This window comes from Urocampus carinirostris, chromosome 19, assembly GCF_059441175.1.
Source record: "Urocampus carinirostris isolate Australia breed hairy pipefish chromosome 19, RoL_Ucar_1.0, whole genome shotgun sequence".
In the NCBI taxonomy this organism is placed as follows: domain Eukaryota; kingdom Metazoa; phylum Chordata; class Actinopteri; order Syngnathiformes; family Syngnathidae; genus Urocampus; species Urocampus carinirostris.
The window spans coordinates 29,430,095-29,451,065 of NC_142367.1; the positions used below are offsets into that span (position 1 = coordinate 29,430,095).

Consider the following 20,971-nt stretch of genomic DNA (forward strand, 5'->3'; position numbering starts at 1 on the left):
TAAAAATTTTCCAGTCAGTATTTAAGGTGGGATTTTCACTGGTATAACTTGAAACCATTGAATGTTCCTGGGCCAATACGACACGCAGAATGTTGCAGCCAGGCTCTTTTGTTTTGCGTGTGTGGCCGGGAACACGCATGACCTGATGGATCTTGATTTCTTGACAACATCCTGGACTGCCCATTGTAAAAATATATTCCATTCTACATCAAGATGAGATATCTGGCCTGACGTCACACAGCGCACACGCCCTACACTTTGGCTGACTTTTGGACTCCGACCTCTGAAGGGAGGCCAGCCACTCCCATAATGGACGTGAAGCGCTTCGACTCCGACAGGTTTGTGCCACTCTTTGTTTACTGCGGTACTTTGGTGTTTTTGACCTTTTCCAAATGCGCTCTTTGGCTTGGATTGAGTTAGGAAAGAAGAAAGAAATCCATTAAAACTTTGTCAAGGATGTGTGTGTTCCCATTTGACATTGGATGAGAAATTAAATCAAATGGAGAAAAGTGTAAAAGTAGATCAACTTCAAACTTGTTATATTAAGGCGGTGTTTTGTTGTTCAACTTAAGTCCATGTCAAAGGGAATGCTCCGTAAAATTATTTATTGCCGCGTCCTTGTTGCGTCATAAAATCTCTGCAAGGATTTTTTCCTTTATGTGTCTCTAATTGCAATCGGTTTTACAAATTAAACTTTATGTGCTTTTCATCCCAAATTTTGTTATCAAATGTTCTCACTTTCAAAATAAAAGTGTGACAAGTGTACAAAGATCACGGATGTGCGAAGATCGATACAAGTGTAATTCATAGCGCTCCTAAAGGCATTGATATCAGTATTCGGTCCTTTCAAGTGGCCCTAACTCGATCAGGAACCCGAAACGATTTAAGGAAAAAGGTTACGTTAGTGTTTAAAGTTACAATATCTGTTAAACATTTTAGGCAATTTGCCGATACCACTCTTCAGAAGGTATCGGTACTCGTGCCAACATCAGCATCGATTAGTTTTCTGCGGCCATTCGTTTCCAGAAAATAAACTAAAACTGAAACAAAAGAAATACAGGGAATTAAGGAAGAATATGGTGTTTTGATTTAAAGGATTTTGTTTTAAGATATCACTCAAATTTCGCTGATACCAGCCTTTTGAAGTAGTAGTACTTATGCTGGTATAAGTACATGTTGCTTTATAAAGGCTATTCATTTATTAGGAACCTGAAATTAAAGGAACGGAAGAAAATAAGGATACATTTCATGGTGGAGTTTGTTGTCGGTATGGTTGACTCAAATTTGGGTATCTTTATCGGTCCTAAAGGAAATTTGTATTACAAAGCCATTCATACAAATAATGGATGAGCAAATACTGATACCCGAATATTTTGCAAGTTATTGGCTTTGTAGCTTTACCTAATCCACCGTAAGATCTCCTCAGTCCTTCAATGAATGAACATGACATGAAGCCATCCGCATTGAAAATGATGCTTTAAAGCAACAGTGTATCAAAGCGTAGCCATTTTCATCTCGCAAAAGACACCTTTTAGGCTTTAATAAGGACACTTTTTCTCATGCTGCGATTTTTGGAGTTGCCCTCATCTAGGTTTCAGATAAGGGGATGTTTGTCGGGTGCTCTGTGCCGCCCTTTCAGACTTTTTGTGATGAAGACAAATACATTGGAACTTTTCTTGACAAAAGATGACTGATTGAGGGCTTAGGTGTGGAGAAAAGGGCAGGTGCGTCTTGTTTTCGGGTGAATCATTGGTCATCAATGTGGGCGTGGTAGAGCCGCCTGGAGCCTTCGGACTTTTGGACTCGACTTCTTTTCTAAATCGGAGGCGCCTCTTGTGGTAAGCATCTCTATTTTAAATGCTATATATAACAAAATGTATACACTTTTATACTAAAGGATGTTGTGTTAACACTAGAACCAAACTGTATACACAAATCAAAATAACGAGTGAGTTACATTAAATAGCAAAATGTTTACAAATATTATCGGTTTGAATGACATTTTTGTTGTGGAAAAGCTTAATGGACAAAACTTATGGTTTTACCTCACATAGAATGGGTTTTTTTTATGTTTAAATTAGCACCTATGACTGTCGAAATTTAGCTATAAAGATAATAACATTGACCATAAAGGTTTCTTTTGGCTTTTATTTATGTGTCTTGGAGTCGTATTCCAAACACACTTTCCCGCTCAAAGAGTTCGAACCGGTCGTCAATCTTATCAGCTATAAAATGTCAGATTTGGACCTGATTCTTTTCACCAAAGGGCAGTGTCAACATAAAAGAATGAGTTTCGGGGTCAACAGAAATAAAGCTCATTTGACAACAAACCTTTCAGCAAAATGTACTTTAGAGTGGTGTATCCCAGTAATTAGTTGAAAAGAAATTTCTTGCACGTTTCTTAACAGATAGAATCAGATAGCTTGTTTCCAGTGAATTCATTCAATACATTTCTTTCAGAAGGGCATGACATATACAACAGCCACATTTCCCCTCGTACACAATGTTCTGAAATACCGGTTAGTGCTGAAATGATAACTCAATTTATTGGATCTCACTTTTTTTTTCAAGCTAATTGCTCACCGTAAGAAAAAGACTCCAGGAGCATGGTAAGGCAAAAAAAAAAGCATTTTCTTTGTAAGATAGACTTTTTTATGAAAGGTTTTTTATGTTCGCCAGGACACGGGGAGGTTGGAGATCCCGGCCGAGCTGTCGGCGAGACTCCGCCGGGCTGCAGGTGAGCCGAAAGCGCCCCCAAATAAAAATGACACTTATGGGCCGGGCTTAATAGGGCTCACCTTCCCGCAGAACAGCGTCATCTGGCGGCCGTGATCGAAGTGGGCCCCCCGGAGGTCAGGGCGGCACTGCAGCTCAACTTGCCCCCGGATGTAGACCAGCACACCTTGGCGAACTACGTCAAGTCCGTGATCCAGGTGAGCTCCGGCTGAACTTTGGCTGCCTGTATGCAAAACCATTGTTTGCACTTCTCGACAAAACGTCCTCGTTGTTAATAATTGATTTACCTGTACTGCAGTCAGAGCCGGTGTTCTGCCGAGAAATGCATCCCTGCCGAGATTTGCATCCCCTAGCTACTATAACCACTTTGACCTCGTTTTATCTCCCTTTTATATCACTTTTGGGGAATGTCATGGCGAACATAGAACCAAAACCACTTCGTCTTGCATTTGTTGGGAATGTAATACAACTTAAACCATTCCGTCTTGTATTTGTTGTGAATGCAATCGAACGGTAATGCGCACCGTATATTTGATATATACTATCAAATATGTCTTAAATCATTAAAAAAAATCATATGTTACCAGAGAGTAGTTTTCTTCAGCTTCTCTGCTCTAAAGCTGTTACCAATTTTGATGTCCCTTTGCACATTTATATATTTATCTAAAAAGTAATTTTTTGATTTTAAATTCAATTTTTGTACTTTTGTTGTTGCAGTTAATTTAAAACCAAAATTTATTTTACTTTGTTTCATGTACCTAAGTATGTAACTAAGTATTTGAATTCACCCATTCATCCATTATCTTAACCGCTTATCCTCAGTAAGGTCGCGGGGGTGCTGGAGCCCATCCCAGCTACGTACGGGCAGTGAGCAGGGGAACTGGGTGCCAGCCAGTCGCAGGGCACACAGACAGACAACTCACTCCTTCAGTCACATATAGGGACAATTCGGACTAGCATGCATATTTTTGGAATGTTCCCGGAAGAAATACACGTAGGCACTGGGAAAACATGCAAACTCTGCAAGGGGAGGCAGCGGTAGCTGGGATTAAACCCCGAACCTCTGCAATGTGCAGCAGCACGTTAACCTCCCGGCCGCCGTGCCGCCCCGATTCGGTGTTGTACGCTTTAAATTTGTGGAGTATATACAAAGTTGTTTTGTTTTTGATCCTTGACTTTTGATGTGTTTTTTGTAACAAATTGCGACCATGCCACGCATTTTGAACAGTGACGTTCGTTTTCGATAGAAAGAAAAAAAGCAGTACATTTGCAAACGACACATCGCTATCTTCTACAAGTGTAAAAGTTCCTGAAAAGCAGGAATTTGCAAAAGAAAATCTGGAGCCTATTCCTGACATTTGCATCCGATTGTCTTCGCAGGATGGGTGGCGCCAAGCTCAGGGGCGCCCCCTACAGAAAGCCCTGACCCCCCTAGAAGCCGAAGATGCCCGCACGGCGCTTGAATTGGATCTACTGGTAAGGAGCGGCCTAGGGTTAGCATGCCTGTGGCCCGGCTGTCGTCCCGAATGACTTTGTGGGCGTCAGATGGCGCGCTTGGCCGGAGAAGCCCAACTCGCAGAGGATCAGGAGCGACTCCTCGGGAACTTCGTCATCGAAAAGGCACTGAGGCGACCTGACCTGAGGGACGAGGTCCTGCTCCAGTTGGTTCGCCGCACGCGGGGCCGGGAACCCCGACCCGAGCGCCTCTGGCTCCTGCTGACCTGCTGTCTGGGCACCTTCTCGGCCTCCACGCGCCTGCACAAAGTGCTGCTCAAGTGGGGATCGCTCTAAATCCTAAAACCCTTTCCCTACGCCGGGGGTCAGCAAGCCAAAATGTTGAAAGAGCTATATTACAGGCAAAAAATATGTCTGGAGCTGCAAACAATGAATTGTACTATAGACACAACGGTTGAAAGGTTTGTCATGCAGGCAATTTAGTGTTTGACATGAAAAAGTCTCGCTTTCAAGTTTTCAAGTTTTACAACGTCTGTGTTCTTTTGCCCTCACGAATCTCTTCCTTTTGTGAAGCTTTTTGTTACAGCTTTTTCTTTGCCACTCTGCATCTGAGAGTCACCTCTTCACTAGTATAGATGTTGCAGAGGTGGGTCGTAACGAAGTACATTTACTCCGTTACATTTACTTGAGTTGGTTTTGGGAAATTTTGGACTTATAGGATTTTTTTGAAATCCCTATACATTTCCTTGAGTAATTTCTAGGAAAAAAAAACTTGGACCTTTACTCCGCTACATGAGGCAACATTGAAGTCGTTACTTGGTTACTTAATGGATCCCCTCCACGTAAGTACGCGCCTGTCTTTATTTTGACGCAGAACTCCGGCAGGCTCTACCGTGTTTAACCGATCGAATGTAGCAGCCTCGTCACCTGACCGTATTCAACTTCCGCAGGGGGAAAAGTTGTTGACGGATGAAACAGACGGAAAATGTCGCTTGGCAAAAGCGACTATGAAAGCACGGAGGAGGAGCACCCCTGGCCTCACATCCAAAGCACGTTCCCCTTAAAAAGGCTGCGAAACACCCGTCCTTTGTTCGAGTTCACGGGCTAGCTTGTTGTTCTTCTCGCGGAGCCTTTTAAGATATGTATTGGGGCTTTAAATGTGCTACTTGATGCTACATGTGCTTCATTTCTTGATTTGATTTATCTCATCTCAATTTTATTTTCAAAGCACTGGAATTAACGTTGATCATTTTAATTTATTTTTAAAATAAATGCATTTTTCGGTTGAATTTATGGACTTTGATAATGGGTTGTTTTAAAATGAATCAATAAATATGACATTGCTACAGTTACTAAGTACTTGAGTACTTTTTACTTTTACTCAAGTAAGTATTTTGACAACTAATCTTCCTTCTACTAGAGTAATATTATTATGAAGTAACAGAACCTTTACTTGAGTAAAATATTTGGCTACTCTACCCACCTCTGAGAGGTTGACACTGCTGTTTTACAGCTAGTATTTAACCAAGCTGCTAGTTTAGGACCTGTTGTCTATCTATTTCTCAAACTCCAGTTTAATCTACTTGTCCTCTCTGTTGCTCTTTCCAATTTTCTTTCCACTCTGGTTAGTAATACACACCGTTGTAGGAAAGCTTCAGTTTTTTGGGAAATTTAATAAAAAAAGGATTCGGGGGAGGAATGTCCAGTTTCACATGAAAGTTCTTTTTTTTTCTGCCATTCTGAAAGTTGAATCACACCCACAAATGGGCGCCACCAGGCTTTACTTGCCCAAGATTCACCACAGGAAATGGTACCCCTGCGACCCTAGTGCTTAAGGATCCAACCGACCAATCAACCAACCAACCAATCCACCAACCAACCAAACTGTTGTCAGCTGTGCTAACATCATTGCACAAGAGGTTTTAATCATCTGTTAGCAAACACAATGTACAATTAGTAGACTGGTGTGCTTCTTGTTCACCTATGTCGATATTGCATTACAACACACACATCGCCAAAGAGCTGCATTTGGCTCCCAAGCTGCTTGTTGCTGACCCCCGCCTTAAACCCTAACCTTGTCACGTGGTTTCATATTGGGAAAATGTAAAGATTTCAAAAGATGCCCATCCGTCCTTCCGGTCCAGGTACGTGTCAGGCCAGGGAGCGGCCGAATGGCGCTCCTTGTGCCAGCGCCGACTTCTGACGGCTATGCGAGTGACGCCCTCGGCCTGCCGCCTTCAGCCACCCTCCCGTTTGGAGTGGACCGCCAACAAAAGGAGAGGCGGCATGCTCGTGAATGTCTACACCTCGGACGGTAAGACAGACGCCCCTTCGGACTTAACGATGGGAAAGAGGCCCCTTTTCTAACTGGATTTTCCACCCGCTTGCCCGAAAGAGGAGAAAGTGACGAGCGAAGTGGAGTCGTGGACGACGGGCGAGACGCTGGCCTCGTGGATTCTGCACACCAGGTGCTTACGATCTGGGTCCGAGCCCGGTTCCGGTCAGCCGATAATGTTCTGGCTGTTGCTGACAGTGGTGCAACGGAGGCCACGGAGGGCTGGTCCGTGTCTCTCCTGACTGAAGACGGTTGGTCTGATCTGGCTGGATCGGACTTTATCATGGATCTGCTAGCAGGCGTAGACCACGACGCGGCTCCGCCGGATGCGTCCTCGTCCGTTCGTTCCGAGTACCTGTTCGGCGGCCAAGACCAGAGGTAGCACGAGCCTTACGGCTTTTGCAGCCTATCACCAAACTTGAGTGGCTCTCTTAGGATGGCGGAGAGTGATCTGGAGGAGTGGATCCCGCCGGCACCTGCCTTCCAAGCTCCGACAGTTGGCCATTTTCAGGGAAGCTCCAGTTGGGGAGACGACGTGACAGAAGGTAAGACGGCACACTCTCGGCAAAACATATTCCAAAGCTATCGGCGGTAAACGACGGCCGACCCGATTTGACTTTGTGATGGTTTTTGTGGGTGACAGGCTGTCACGAAGACTTCGGATACGACAACGATGTGTTTGTCTTGGATCGAGGACGACCGGTGAGTGCTGTCAAAAAAACAAAAAAAGTTCTTCTTTGCCCAAAACTTTTGTTAATGGCACACAGAAAATCACGCAGAATCGTCATCGCCTGGGTTGTAAAAAGTTGCGCCGAGGATACTTATTTGGATTGAGTCTTTATTCTTTTTTCACTTGACTTTTGCAAAAACGTTTAAAGTGGCTTTGCGGTTTCTGGTTCTGATCTTGTTCCTTTCGAGCCGACATCTCGAAACACTTTTGCGAGCTTAAAGGTTCCAAATGAAAGTCAACTTTTTGGTTCCACTCAGGATGCCGAACGAGTGGCGGCGCTCAACCGCAGAATGAGAGGCCGTGGCGGCATTGGACCGGCACCGCCCGCCGGCGCCGCTTTCTATGCTTCGGGTACGTGCCGGCTGTCGACGCTCACTCCTTTTTTGTGCGGTGGCCAACCACTCGTTGCGCTCATATCTTGTAGGGATGCCTCCTTACATGCCGACGTATCCGTTGGGTGAGTGGTCCACTTTTCTAGCCACCATGAGGCGGCGTTCTGTCGCTAATGCAATGCCCCATGTCAGGTTGAGCGTCCTCTCCCATCTGATTTGGAGGGCCGCGTTCTTGCATCTGCCTTTTTCTGTGACTTGTGTGCAGGGATGCCGTTTAGCCCTCCCGCGGCCCCCTACGGAACAGGTCACATGATGCCGAGCATGGCCACCATGCACAACGCGCCAGGTGCGGTCCGATCGGACACCGATTTGTCAACGAGGGTCTTGACACTCAGCCGCCGTCTCTTCCATAGGCGCCGCCGCATTTCCTTTGGCGATGGCTGATCCTGTGCAGCTGGCGGCCACGCAGCAAGCCCTCATCAACCAGCAGGCACTCTTGATGGTATGACAGGGCCCATTTGGGTTTTTTTCCTTCCTGCCTTTGACTGCTTTGTGTGCGCAGGCCCAGCAGATGAGCATGCAGGCCATGACGCTTTCGCAGCAGCAAACGCAAGAGCAGCAGCTGCGGCTGCGGGAACAAGAAAGGTTGTCGTCACGAGAGGAGCGCCCTCGACCGCCACCAACTCAACTCAAGGCACCCGTCAACGACATTGTCACTCGTTTTACTGTAGGTGAAGCGCTCGTTCTTCAGACTGCGAGCCCCTCTTAATCTTTGCTGTTTTGGCCTTAGCCACGGGAAGCCCGCACCCCTCCCAAAGACCACCCTGACACCTTTCAAGACAAAAGGGAGTACTTCAACCACATAGGTGAAGAGACACCTTCAAAACACTCATTTCAAATGTTGGCAAAAAAACCAGTTCAAACAATTTTGCTCGTCAAGCCGAAGGCGAGCCGGATGCGCCGCCTCAGCTGTCGCTCGCTTTCAAACCAGAGCCACTGTCGCCTTCTCCTCCCGCTCCCGTGCCCCCTATAGCACCAAAACCAAAAGGTAAGAACCGAAATCCAGCTTTCTTGGGGTATTCATTCTGATTCCATCTGCTTTCCTGGTGGAATTTGCACGGCATTGTCGTTCTTCCATTTCTGTAGTCAAGAAGAGCCCGGCTCCCGCCAGGACACCACAGAGGCCTTCCGAGGCCGACGCCTCGGAGCCCACATCCAACATTCGGGAAATCATCAAAATGTTCAACAGTCGACCTCCGCCGGAGCCCCAAAACTTTGAGCCCGTCAGGTATGGACAACACTTGATGAATCGGGAAGAATATCATGTACTTGCATTTGCATTGCCAGCGTGGCTTTCATCTTCTGGTCACTGCAGAGGTCCCAGCAGGCACTTTGTGAAGAAAGAGGACCCTAAGCAGGAAGCACTGGCCAAGCTGCGAGGCAAAGCCCCTGTGCCGCCACCCCAGGTGAGAAAAGCTCCCTGGTTCCAGAAGCATCCGCCAACGTTCCGGCCACTTTGCAGAAACTCTGGCCGGCGGCGCAGGGGGAGTGCTCGCCGGCTCCCTCGCCAATTCCGGCGGGGGTCACGTCGGGCCCTCGCGTGCTCTCCAACGACATGCTGCAGAAGCAGCGTTCTCTGGAGGACCTCTTCAGCTCAAGGGGCCGGCCTCTACTTCCGCCTCCCGCCTCTCCTCCGCCTCCCGTCCTCGCCGTCATCCCGAAGCCGCCGAGCGTACCGGCACCATCTCTTGGTGGGTCAAAAACGATGTCCACGTCGCCACCTTCTTGGTCCCGCCGTGGATCTGTGATGGCCTTCGTTGCTTCTTTTCCCCCTCCTGTAGCCGCGACATCTGACGACAACGACTCTGACGAGGACGACAACCGCTCTACTCAACTTTTGCCTTTCTCACCTGCCTCGTACTTCTCTTACGAGCGCAACAAGCCAGGAAAACTCTTCCTGCGCAAAGAAGTAAAACAACCGGCACGCTCTTTTAAGTTTTTTTTTCCCGTTTTTATTAGTGCTTACGCTTCCGATGAAAAAGGCTTATCCTTACAAAATGAGAATGCTATTTTGAATTGTTAAATGCTTGCACTAAGAATGCTTACAATATACAGGGATTTGATAGACTTATTCTCTTTGTATCTGTAACTTAAAAATATTCGTTTTGATTCTGTTTTTACTTTTAGACACCTGGGAAGTGCTTAAGATGCCAGGTCTTTTTATTATTTTGACTGTTATTCTGCAACGTCGTTTGTTATTTTGACTCTCTGTTTACATCATTGACACTATTGGCTAACCATGTTTCTTTTCTGTGATTTCCATACCCCTAAGGGCCGCTCTTCTATTTGTAACCCGGGAGATTTTAATAAAAAGAAAGGATTCAGGGGAGGACATTTAGGTCAAGCTCGGTTTTTACATCTTAAGGGTTTCGTATGGTCTTCTCTTGTTCTCTTTACAATCTCTAAATTCGTATGTCCTTCTTACCTCATTTGAGTGTCTACTAAACCATAAGCTTATCAGTCCACCTTTCAAATGTTCTCGTGTGCAGGTCTTTTACCCGAAGGAGACCTTCAACCACCCACAAGTCCTCCATCTCTTATACGAGCAGGTGAGTCTTCCGTAATGACATTTGGTTGGGCGCTGGTCGGTTGGGATCGAAACAGTCATTTCTTCACCAGATCACCAGGGACGCCTTCTCGGAAAGCTGCGTGAGGCTCAGCCGAGAGGAACGACGCAAGATGAAAGATCTGCTGAGTGAGCGGTCCTTCTCGCGATTGTTAATCATACCTTCCGTCGGAGCGCGAACGGTCGCCTGTTTGTCCTCGACAGCCAATCTGAAGGCCACCAACAACATGCAGAGCGACAACATGAAGAAAAGGATCGTGGTGGCAGCGCGGGACAACTGGCAAAACTACTTTGCACGACTCTTTCCTGTTCAGGTGACAACTTTCCTGTCCGCTTTTACAAAAAGAAAAGCGTTCCTCTTGGCTCCACCCACACTTTAGTAAAGGTTTAGCGGTGCAATGGCGTCACTAGCGACGTCTACGGACAGCTCCAGTCTGTCCGGGGAATGAGCTGTTAAGATGTGGAAGGCCATCAGTACCCTTTGTCTTCTCCTTCGCTGATGGCGTGTCACTATTGCAGGCGGACAACGGCGACGATCAGATGTTGAGCGTGTGTCATGGCGGTATACGCTTGCTGAAGATGGCGGCAGCGTCCCGAATGGATCCCGAGCACCTACGCCTCCTTCGGAGCTACGGGTTAGATCAGGCAACAAAACATTGCCGGCTCCTCTCTGACTTCTTAGTTCATATTTTTTCACTCATAGTGAGTTTAGTTTACTCATCTCATCTCATCTCATCAGCTGCACCGCTTATCCTCAGTAGGGTCGCGGGGATGCTGGAGCCCATCCCAGCAATCATCGGGCAGTGGGCAGGGGACACCCTGGACTGGTTGCCAGCCAATCGCAGGGCACACGGGGACAGACAACTCGCTCGCTCATTCACACCTAGGGACAATTTGGACCGGCCAATTCACCTGAAATGCATGTTTTTGGAATGTGGGAGGAAACCGGAGTGCCCGGAGGAAACCCACGCAAGCACGGGGAGAACATACAAACTCCGCACAGTAAGGCCGGGAGCTGGATTTGAACCCACTCAGGAGGTTCCCACGACCTCAAAACTGTGCCGCACACGCGCTAACCACTGCGCCGCTGTGCTGCCCAGTTTAGTTTACTAAACACTCAAAATAAGTACAGAAGACATCAATGGATTTTGCCATGCAAGGAGAACAGGAGAGGGCTGTCCAAACAACCTTCAAGATGTACAATATCTGGCTTAAAGGACCTTTTGTTATGTTGATGGTTTTAAAAAGCTTCGAAAGAAGGAAAGAAAACGAACCAATTCATTTTGAACTTGCAAGAACAGGAGAGGACTGTACCAAAAACTCCCTTACAATGCCATATTCTGAATCATTTCTTAAAACTTCAACTATGCCCTTTCTTTTTAATGAATAATCTATGTTACATGAATCAGATTAGCGCTAAAGGGTGTTGAAGACCAGGAACATGATTGGCTAACAGTGACAATGATGTAAATTTTGCACAATGGTCAAAATAACAAAAGTGAGCACGATGGTCAAAAAAACAAACAACCCCGGCCTCTTAAAAAATCTCCCTTTCCAGTGGTAAAAAAAAAAAAACCCAACTATATTCTTTATCTAGTCATTTATAACTCCTTCACCTATCCAGTCATAACATAACGAATGCTTTTTATGATTAATTATGTATTTATATCTTAACCCCTTATATGTGTCTGTAGGGTGTCACCAGTCAATGAAATGGGTCATGCCACAAACTCTTGCCTTTCTAGATATGATCATTTTAAAATGAACTCATCACAGAAACATCACCGTCTGAAAGAAGATACCTGAAAAATATACACAAACGATATCTTGCAGCCATCACATTCGATGATAGTACAAAACAATGGGCTCCTTATATCCGCGAGTCTGGCGATTCCACCGTGTAAAATATTGACTCCGAAAGCCACGATAATGCCTAACCCTAACCCTGCCGGAAAGCATCCCCGCATCCATGGACATTGCTTGTTTCTGGCCTTCCGCTTAGCGCCATATTTCCTGTTCACAAATAAACAAAAGAGTCAAATGATTTTCTATATGCCGTTAACGTCCGAACTTGTGATTGACATATTATCGGCCGATCGCAAGCGGTTGTTTTACGGTCCGCAACACGCATTAGCCTGTATGGGCCTGTATTGAAAAAAAAAAAAGCCTTCTTTACCTCCGAATAACTTTAGCCGGTAGTAAACAACTCTAATGTTGATTGAAACATTGGCCAAATGAAAGTCTGAATGAATCGCTACAAATATGTCAGCATAACCCCACGAGTCATTCGTTTTTACACACTTCTGAAAAGAGAATTCAAACTTTTAAAACGATTTCACGACGTCTCAAAAATTAGCCAAAGTAAAATGAACATAAGCAGGTATTTGAGTGTTAAACTGGCCATTCACATCCGGTCATCTCCACTTTTGGAAAAGTCTAAACCACAGGTGTCAAACAGGCGGCCCGCGGCCCAGATCGGGCCCGCTAAGGGATTGAATCCGGCCCGCGAAACGACACTCAGAGAAGCGCAAGAGAAAAACAAGCTGCAGGTTGAAATATGTCAACTTGATGTTGCCAAAGCCAGGTTCCTCTCACAAAGACACTGTACTCTCTCTCTCTCTCTCACCCCTTTTCTCCCACTCTCTGTCTTTCACTCTCTGTGTATTTTTCTCTTCATTTGTTGCTCTTTGTCTCTTTCTCTCTCTGTGTCTGTTTAACTTCATTTGCTCTAACTTCCCTTTTTCCTTTATTCCTTTTCTCTTTCTCTCTTCCTACCCTTGCGCTTTCTTTTCTCTTTTCTCTCCTTCTATCTTTCTATTTCTCTTTGGATTTTTCATCTTCTCCCTCTCTTTTCCCCCTCTCTCACGACTTTTTATCTTTTGTTTCTCCCGCTCTCTCCCTCTCTCCCTTTTTTTTCTTTCTTTCTTCCACCTTCTCTCCTTTTCCCTCCCTCTTTCTCTTATTTCTTTATATCTCTTTTTCTTTCTCTTTAATCTACAAGCCCGGCCCCCGACAGAATGTTTGTTCTATCGTGTGGCCCCCGAGTTAAAATGAGTTTGACACCCCTGGTCTAAACCTACCCATGAAAAAATGTGTAAAATACAATTTCTTTAGTTTTTTAGATCATCAAATTTGACAAGGTACCAGGTAAGGCTTCAAGTTTTCGTCTCACCCGTTTTCCATCTAAGATGTCTATGCTAGACTTATCTACAGGCATTTATTTGCAAAAGAAACTTCAGGCCAGAATAAACACTTTTTATTTCTGCGTGTTCCAACTCAAATAACTCATTCTTAGTAGAACTTGGAGCGATTGTTTCAGTTTGGGACAAAACTTCAGAGTGTTACCTTTTTAAGAGCAAAAGCGTCCACATTCTCCAAACGGTTGGAGAAGAGCAGTGTTGATTTTGGGTGCGTCTCAGATTGGGATTTTAGGCGAATTTTACAGAAACGTTGAAGTCATAATTGACTTCTTCATGTATCCATTCATTTAGTTTTTATTCAGTTTGACATTGGTTTTATTTTTCAGTTAGTAGAAGGCCTTGAGTTTTACCAGTAGTGGCCAAATCCAGTCTATAAAAATGGCTGGTGTGAAGTAGGCATTTTTACATGACCTCTAAAGGTTTTGTTGTTTTCCTATCCAGCCCTCCTTGTATAAAAAGGATTGTCTGTCATGTTGACTGCACGCTCGTGACACCGCACAGCCTTACCCCACTTTGCCTAGAATATTCTTACGAATAAAACCATCAACGGACGTGCATTTCAATGGGCGTTCGGTAACCGCGCCTGTCCGCAGCTTTGCGGAGTTGCTACGGGTGGAGCTGTCAGGAAACCAACAGGTCCGACTGCAGCTCCCCACCGAGGAACTGCTGCTCCACTCGTCCCGAGCGCCGCAAATTCACGCCATGCTTTTGCTCTTCCTCCAAATGCTTCAGAAGGTAACCCGGGTGAACGCGATTCCTCGACGGGACCGCCACCTTTTAAGCTCTCTTTGCGCCTTCAGGATTCGGGGCACGTGGTGGCGCTCAAGAGCTTTGTGACGCTAGACAAGAGCCTGCTACGCTTCAGCAGAGGCGACGTTATCAAGTTGCTGCCCGTGGACGCCTTGCCAGCAGGTTGACGAGTGTTGTAAAACAAACGCAACTTATTTTTTCAGTTCAAGAGTTTTAATGTCGAGGAGAAAAAGTACCGTCCTTGGGTCTGCCCTCTTGAAAGGGAGCAGGGTGACTTCTGCTCTTAGTTGCGCTCCTTCCAGAGCTCTCCTTTTTTTCCAGGTTGGCTTTTTGGCACGACGAGAGGCCGCTCCGGTCTTTTCCCCGAAGATCTCACTCAGCCGTCAGCGCCGCCCGACCAACATTTTTTCCAATCTCATCCGAAAGAGCAACGGCGAAGAGGCCCGGCGCCCTACGACCAGCAACAGCAGCGCCTTTTTCTCGCCGGGGAACTCACCGGTAGCGACCAACCCCACTTGAACTGCGAAGACGTTTCATTTCCGAGGACACAGGAGCCGTCCGAAAGACCCGGCGGCCTTTTTAATTGGCACGTAGAGGGCCCGTCTCAGGGAAAAGCGCCCACTCCTGTCCAGGAATGGGTTCAGGACGCCAATGACAGGCTGTCACCGATGGCCCAGTTTGCCAGCAAGTTCTTTAGGTACTGCGTGAGATCGGCCCGAAGCTCTGTTGGCAAAGCGAGGGCAACTGGTGATGCGCGGACTAGCTTTCTCTCAATTTCTGTTTATCAAGGGTGGCAAATGGACAGCAGAGACCAAGCTCCGAAACTCTCACTGAGGCTGTTGAATTCACGGAGGTACGTTTCTGTGCCGTCTCTCGAAAGCGGCGCCCGCTTTGTAACTGCCGGTGGGTCGGACGGATTTGCAGGTGGCCATCCAGCAGTCCCTCATTGAGTACGACGATCCAGACTGCGACCAATCGGCCGTCCGGTGCTTCCAAGGTGAGCGTGGCCACGCCTTGTGCTTCAAACCCGGTTCTCGACAGACGAGCGTGTTTCTTGCAGATGTGATGCAGTCGATGGGAGACGCGGCCATGAAAAAAAACGACGGACAAAAAGAAAGCCTGAAGCGCCTGCTGCTGGTAAGCGCTCGTGTGGCGCCCAACCAAAGGACCCAAAAAGGACTAACCTGGCGTGCTGGTCTTTTCAGCTGGGAAAGGAAAAACAATCGCTGAGGGACGAGATCTACTGCCAAGTGGTCAAGCAAACCAGCAACAACCCCAGCAGGTAGTTACAGCAGTAAGAACATGCCCGCACTGAACTCAAGTCCCTTTTTCCCACGTTCACGGATGTGCGTGCACACTCTCGTGATCCATAAAAAAGTTTGTGGTCGCAGGTCCGGCTGCATCCGGGGCTGGCGCCTGCTCGCCGTGATGGCCGGCTTTTTCCCGTGCTCGCTTCACTTGATGCCCTACCTGAAACGCCACCTTGAAAAAGTTATTTCCGACCAGCGACACCCTCATCCAGGTACGTAGCGCCCGGGAGGAATGAAGCTGCGGCGAAGCGCACCACAAATATGGTGTATCGACGAGGTGCATTTTGAGGTCCTGATGTCACAAAATATGTGAAATGAGGCAATTTATCTTTTGCTTACGGGGCAGAGCTGGCACGCATGTGCCTGGAGAATCTGGAGCAATCCGTCACTTTTGGCGGTCGTCGCAACATCGCCTCGCATGTTGAGCTGGAGGCCAACTTGGCAAGTTTAGAAAAAAAAAACAACTCTGCGTGGCCTGACCTGGAATATGACATACATCTTTTTCAGGCTGGAAAATGGTCACAGCTGGTTGCCGTCCAGCTGCCAGGACAGGTCGACTTACCCATCAAGATCCACAGTTTCAGTGTAAGTGTTACTTGTTCATGTGTGACGATGACATCAGTGAAGCCATTAAGGCAGGAGGGAAAATGACTTACAAAGGTCCCCATTCCACCTCGCCTCCTTTACTTGACTGCCTTTGCGGATCCATTTCTTCGCCCAGTTGGCATCAGACGCCATCAGCCAACTGTGCCAGGAAATGAGCATCTCAGATCCTCGGCAAAGCAAGGAATTTTGCGTCTCGGCCAACCGCCGGCAAGGTAGGGGGTGCCGTCGGTACAACAGAAAAGGACGTGGCGCTTTTTAACCGGCAGTTGCCTCTAGACGGGATGGTGCGCCCCCTTCACTCCTGCGAGTACCTGATGGACTTTCTGTTGGATGATGACAGCATGTTTTTGTCCTTCCGGAGGCTGATGTGGCAAAGTCCCTTGGCGTTCGCCAACAGTCTTTACGTGGACTTTCACTATCATCAGGTAAAGTCGGACGCTGTCCTCGGCGGACGTCAATACTGCTTATGTAATCGTCCTTTCTCGCCCCTTCGGCTCTGCAGCTCAAGGACGACTATTTGAACGGACTCCTGCAGCTTGACGCCGCCGCGTCCTATCCAGTCCAGCAGATAGCAGAGCTGGCGGCCTTGCAGCACCTGTCCCAGGACCCGGGGACACAGCTTTCCCAGTGAGTTCCTCTTCTGCTGGGCCAGCGTTCCACTCCCCCTCTCTGAGATGTGGAAATGTCCCTGGTAATCTCTACCTGTTAATATTTATAAAGATGGTACCAGGGGCAGACACGTGAACTGAGTTGACAAGTTCATTGGGTGACAATTGACAAAAAGCGTGCTGCAGTTTTTAATCGGGCAAAAACTGGCTTCAAGCTATCGGGAAACAAACGCAGGCAGGACATCTACAAGGAAACCAGCAATTTAAGAGCTACGGCTTTTGACAGTCAATATATGCTAAATTCCCAATGTGTGTCAGGTGTGGGTGATTAAAGACAGGCGTGTCAAGTATTCTTGTAAATTGTTCTCCGGCACCCTGTGGAAGACGGTGGCATGCTGGATCCTAAGTCCAGATGGCTCCAAAGAAGCAGCTTATCCTGTTGATAGCAGGACCATCTTTCCTCCATAGCTGCATCAGATCCAACAACAGAAAGGGCAGGAAGGGCAAAACAAACCTTCGTGGATCTTTGTGCGTGGGTCGGCTACAATCGAAACTTCAATTGTGTGCGTCTTTCCAATAGATTAGAGATGAAGCAATATGTGCCCACCCAGGAAGATCTGAACGCCAGCAAAGACGAGATCCACGCTTTGTGTCTTAACAAAGTGGAAGCCATGAACGGTGTAAGCCCACTGGATGCAAAAATCCAATTCATCGGTAAGTGGGAAGGTTTCGTTTTTTCCTCCGGCCCGGCTCCAACCCTGCCGGAGCCGTTCTAGGTGAACTTTTCCGGTGTGTTCGGCAGCGCTCCTGAGCGGTCAACGCGGGTTCGGCTTCGACAACTACCTGGCCCGCAAAGTCAGCCGGCGTGGATGTCCTTCCCCCTGTATGGTCAGCCTCAGCCACCTCGGGGTGCAGTTTCTCGATCCCAAAACGCAGGTACGCCGAGTCCGTCGGACGGTCGACGGAGACAAAGGCCTCGACCGCATTCTGGGTTGTCTTGCAGGCGAAAGCCTTTGAAATCGCGCTGGCAGACGTTCAGGCCATGAGCACGACTCGTCCCAAAGCATCAGGAAAGCTGCCGTCCGTGCACATCACCTTCGGCCCGTCTGCTGCGCCCCAAAAGATAAGCGTTCAAAGCAAGCGGGTGAGCTACACCGGCTTCCTTGAGCTTACCGAATCGAGTGAGACATTTACCTGAATTGATTTTCAGGCCAAGGAGATGTGCCACACCCTCGCCATCATCATGGAAGAGTTGATCCGGCCCTCAGTCAGCAGTTCGGTGCCAAACGGATTTTAGATGGCCTTTCGGTCCGTTGGATTCTTCAATATCGTCTCCACAATAAAATGACCTGATCAATGTCAATCTTCTAGTTTTTGCTTGCATAGCCATTGTGTCAAAGCTAATCAAATACAATTCACCCCGTCATGTAAGAATCAATAAAAAAATTGAAAAAACGGTGGGATTTTTGTTTCCATGACAAGCATTTGAGTACCGTTTTTTACGAACTACTAGGCGCAGCTAAAAACCCCAAATCGTCCAGAAATGTGAAAGTGGGCCTTGGAATCCGGTGGATGCAATCGGCAATGCATAGCTACAAGTAAGTATCCGGTAACTCTTCTGCCTTTGAGAAACAGATAGACAGGGTTGGGAATAACGCAGTCACAAATAAAGCCTATTTCCAATCCAGTCCACATACCAACCCATATCCCAAAAGTTGAAGAAAGAAGAGTTTATTCGAGGGCATCTAAGAATTTTGCATTCTCGCATGCAAGCGACAAAAGGATCTGCGATGGTGTTTTTAGCCAGGCGTCAGCGAGTAGACGGACACCGCCTATGTAGTAACACAGATTTCGGCTCTTTGGAGGCAGATGGCAACCCAACTGAGCTGCCGTAATATGGCAGGAGTACTGCTCTTTCCTATTCATGGCAGCTCCCTAAACTGGTTGCTGACTTGTGCCTTTAATAAGAAGATTTCTTTACAAAAAAGCCATTGAGGTATTCGTGGAGGGGTAAGTTGACAATTGTTGAACAGAAAAAAGAAATGTGTTGTTTTGCCGCTTACACCGTTTTGTTTTTCTTGATTTCAGAAGAATAATCCTGTGTGAAGGTCAGGTGACTTTAGTGACTTTTGGAATTTTCATCCGGCCTTTGCATCTTGTTTCCTTCCAAAAGTCGACGACTAATCTTTGATTTCCGCCGTCTCCGAACCGTACCTGGCAAAAACATATTACCAGCTTTTTTTCTGCCTCTCCCTCACTCTTTCTCTCTTTCTCTTTCTCCCGTTCTCTCTCTCTTTCTTGTTTTCTTTATTTTGCTATCTCTCTCTCATTCTCCCTCTCTATCTCTTTCTCTCTCTGCTTTTTGTTCTACAAAGTTTTTTTTCTTTCTCTCTACACCTCTTTCACTCTCACTCTTTCTGTCTCACTTTCTTTTTGTCTTTCTAGTTTTAGAATAATAATAATAATAATAATGCATTGTATGTCGAAGCGCCTTAAAGGACACCCAAGGCTGCTGTACATATGAGTAAGACAGAACAATAAAGGAAGAGTAAAACAAGCAAGTCATAAATAGCCAATAAAACACATTATCGTTAAATGGGGCAGAGTGTGAGGCATATGGTCAAGAAGAGGCAAGTCTGAAGAGGTGAGTTTTGAGTTTGTTTCAGCTTTTTAAACATTTTTCTCTTTCTGTCTGTTTTTATTTTTCGGTCCCTCTCCCTTTCTCTGTTTTCTGCCTTACTTTATTCCATTCTTTCTCAATTTGTATTTCTTTTCTCCCTCTCTTTCCCCACTCTTTATTTTTCACACTCATTTTCTCTTTCTTTCTCTCTTCCTGTCTCTGTCTCTCACTCTTTCAGTCTTTATTTCATTTCTCTCTCATTTTATTTTTCTTTCTCTTTATTTTTTCTCTTTTTTTGTTTATGTCTTTTATCTGTCCTTTTGTCTTTGACTGACAAGGTTACATTGACAAACTAACATCTATTGTAAATAAGATAGTGCTTTGTTGGATTTCCTTCTCCAGTAAGGAAGTTATCCAGTGGCGTCAAAGTTTTTGGGCGCTGTTTGAGGATGTTTTATGATGATTTGCTTGGATAAAAATCCAGGTCATGGTAGAAGGCAGACATCACACTCGCATGCGTATTCTGATGAATCTCATTGGCCAAGAGAGACGGAAAGAATCCTTTAAGACTATACTTCTTACCATTCTTACCGCTCCTGCAACTATTGGTAGAAACAAGAAGTTACACTCCTGGCCTAAATGTGTTCAAAAAGTCAACCTAGCTAGATGTACTTGTGAAAAGAGCCACATCTGGCTCGCGAGCCATACCTTCCCGACCCCTGCTTACAAAATGTTGTTTTTGTCATAGCCCACCCTCCTAGTTTAAATGGGATTGTCAGCCATTTGACTGCACACTTGACAACTCAAGTCGAGTCATTTTCCTTTTTTTGGCCCTTAATTACAAGAAGTCCCAAATGGCTGTACATAGAACAGACTATTACTACGCTATCCCCTGATCTAAATCCTACATGAGGGCATGGAAAAACTCAACCTTAGTACTGTATGAGGAAATCAAGAAACCTTGAGAATGGGCCGCACATAAGCGAATCCCCCTTCAAGGATGACCAGGGAAAAAGGGATGTTGCAAGGGCATCAACAGAAAGTACACAGACATCATCGAGACCAAATAATGGTCCTTTAAAAGCTATAGAATAGAAGTGTGTTTTAAGCCTAGATTTCAACCGTTCCACTGAGGTTGCAGATGGAATCTCAGAGGGCACCAGTACCTGCGGATTTTTTCTCGGCTCTTGGGATCACTAGCGGACCGGCATTTTCTGAGCAAAGGCAGAAACCTAGGGGTGGATTCAATCTGAAATATATGAGGGGGCAGGTCCATGCATCATTTTGTATAATACCAACAGAACCTTAAAGTCGCATCTTAAACATACAGGGAGCCAATGCTGTTTAGCCAAAATTGGGGTCATGTGATCAAACTTTCTTGTCTTAGTTAAAAGCCCCGCTGCAGCATTTTGTATCAGCTGCAGGCTCTTCATGCTAGACTTGGGGAGATCGGGAGTAGGGCTTGAATAATAATCTCAGCGTCTGAATGGGACATTAAAGAACTCATTCCTGCAACACTGCGAATGGGGAAAATAAGCTGTCTTAGTCATATTCAAAAGAAAAATAAGAAAAGCCAAAAATGTAAAAAGAAAAAAAAAAGATCATCTAGAAGGGAATCAGCTCTCGACTGGCGGCGAGCCGGCCGGTAAATCCGTTTCGTACA

General features: G+C 46.3%; 1 protein-coding gene across 2 annotated transcripts; it reads left to right on the plus strand.

Annotated features, from left to right (window-relative positions):
• The first annotated feature begins 256 nt into the window (after positions 1 to 256).
• Positions 257 to 18,133, plus strand: LOC148347946 (unconventional myosin-XVB-like). Of its 2 annotated transcripts, XM_088324086.1 has the most exons (44): positions 257 to 338; positions 1,707 to 1,838; positions 2,572 to 2,609; positions 2,680 to 2,737; positions 2,809 to 2,933; positions 4,117 to 4,212; positions 4,282 to 4,511; positions 6,336 to 6,505; positions 6,587 to 6,659; positions 6,725 to 6,904; positions 6,962 to 7,071; positions 7,170 to 7,228; positions 7,514 to 7,607; positions 7,681 to 7,713; positions 7,854 to 7,934; positions 8,002 to 8,090; positions 8,151 to 8,315; positions 8,379 to 8,454; positions 8,529 to 8,636; positions 8,735 to 8,876; positions 8,964 to 9,054; positions 9,111 to 9,339; positions 9,430 to 9,557; positions 10,138 to 10,197; positions 10,268 to 10,343; positions 10,419 to 10,528; positions 10,734 to 10,849; positions 14,008 to 14,149; positions 14,215 to 14,326; positions 14,486 to 14,861; positions 14,954 to 15,017; positions 15,089 to 15,161; positions 15,225 to 15,301; positions 15,370 to 15,446; positions 15,556 to 15,686; positions 15,821 to 15,915; positions 15,982 to 16,059; positions 16,196 to 16,292; positions 16,357 to 16,505; positions 16,583 to 16,707; positions 17,269 to 17,402; positions 17,491 to 17,624; positions 17,692 to 17,832; positions 17,899 to 18,133. In XM_088324086.1, exons 3-44 carry the CDS (start codon positions 2,607 to 2,609, stop codon positions 17,983 to 17,985), a joined length of 4,794 nt encoding a protein of 1,597 aa, XP_088180212.1. In that variant the 5' UTR covers positions 257 to 338; positions 1,707 to 1,838; positions 2,572 to 2,606; the 3' UTR covers positions 17,986 to 18,133. The 2 variants fall into 2 exon arrangements, with proteins under 2 accessions (XP_088180212.1, XP_088180213.1); XM_088324087.1 differs by lacking the exons at positions 257 to 338; positions 1,707 to 1,838; positions 2,572 to 2,609; ... (1 more) ...; positions 2,809 to 2,933; positions 4,117 to 4,212 and having other exon boundaries at positions 4,365 to 4,511; positions 6,738 to 6,904.
• Positions 18,134 to 20,971: the final 2,838 nt, after the last annotated feature.

Excerpts from the sequence above, each read along its gene's own strand:
- LOC148347946 (XM_088324086.1), top strand. Across the intron at positions 8,877-8,963 it reads CAAAACTTTGAGCCCGTCAG|AGGTCCCAGCAGGCACTTTG; the intron begins GTATGGACAACA and ends TGGTCACTGCAG. Across the intron at positions 17,833-17,898 it reads TAAGCGTTCAAAGCAAGCGG|GCCAAGGAGATGTGCCACAC; the intron begins GTGAGCTACACC and ends ATTGATTTTCAG.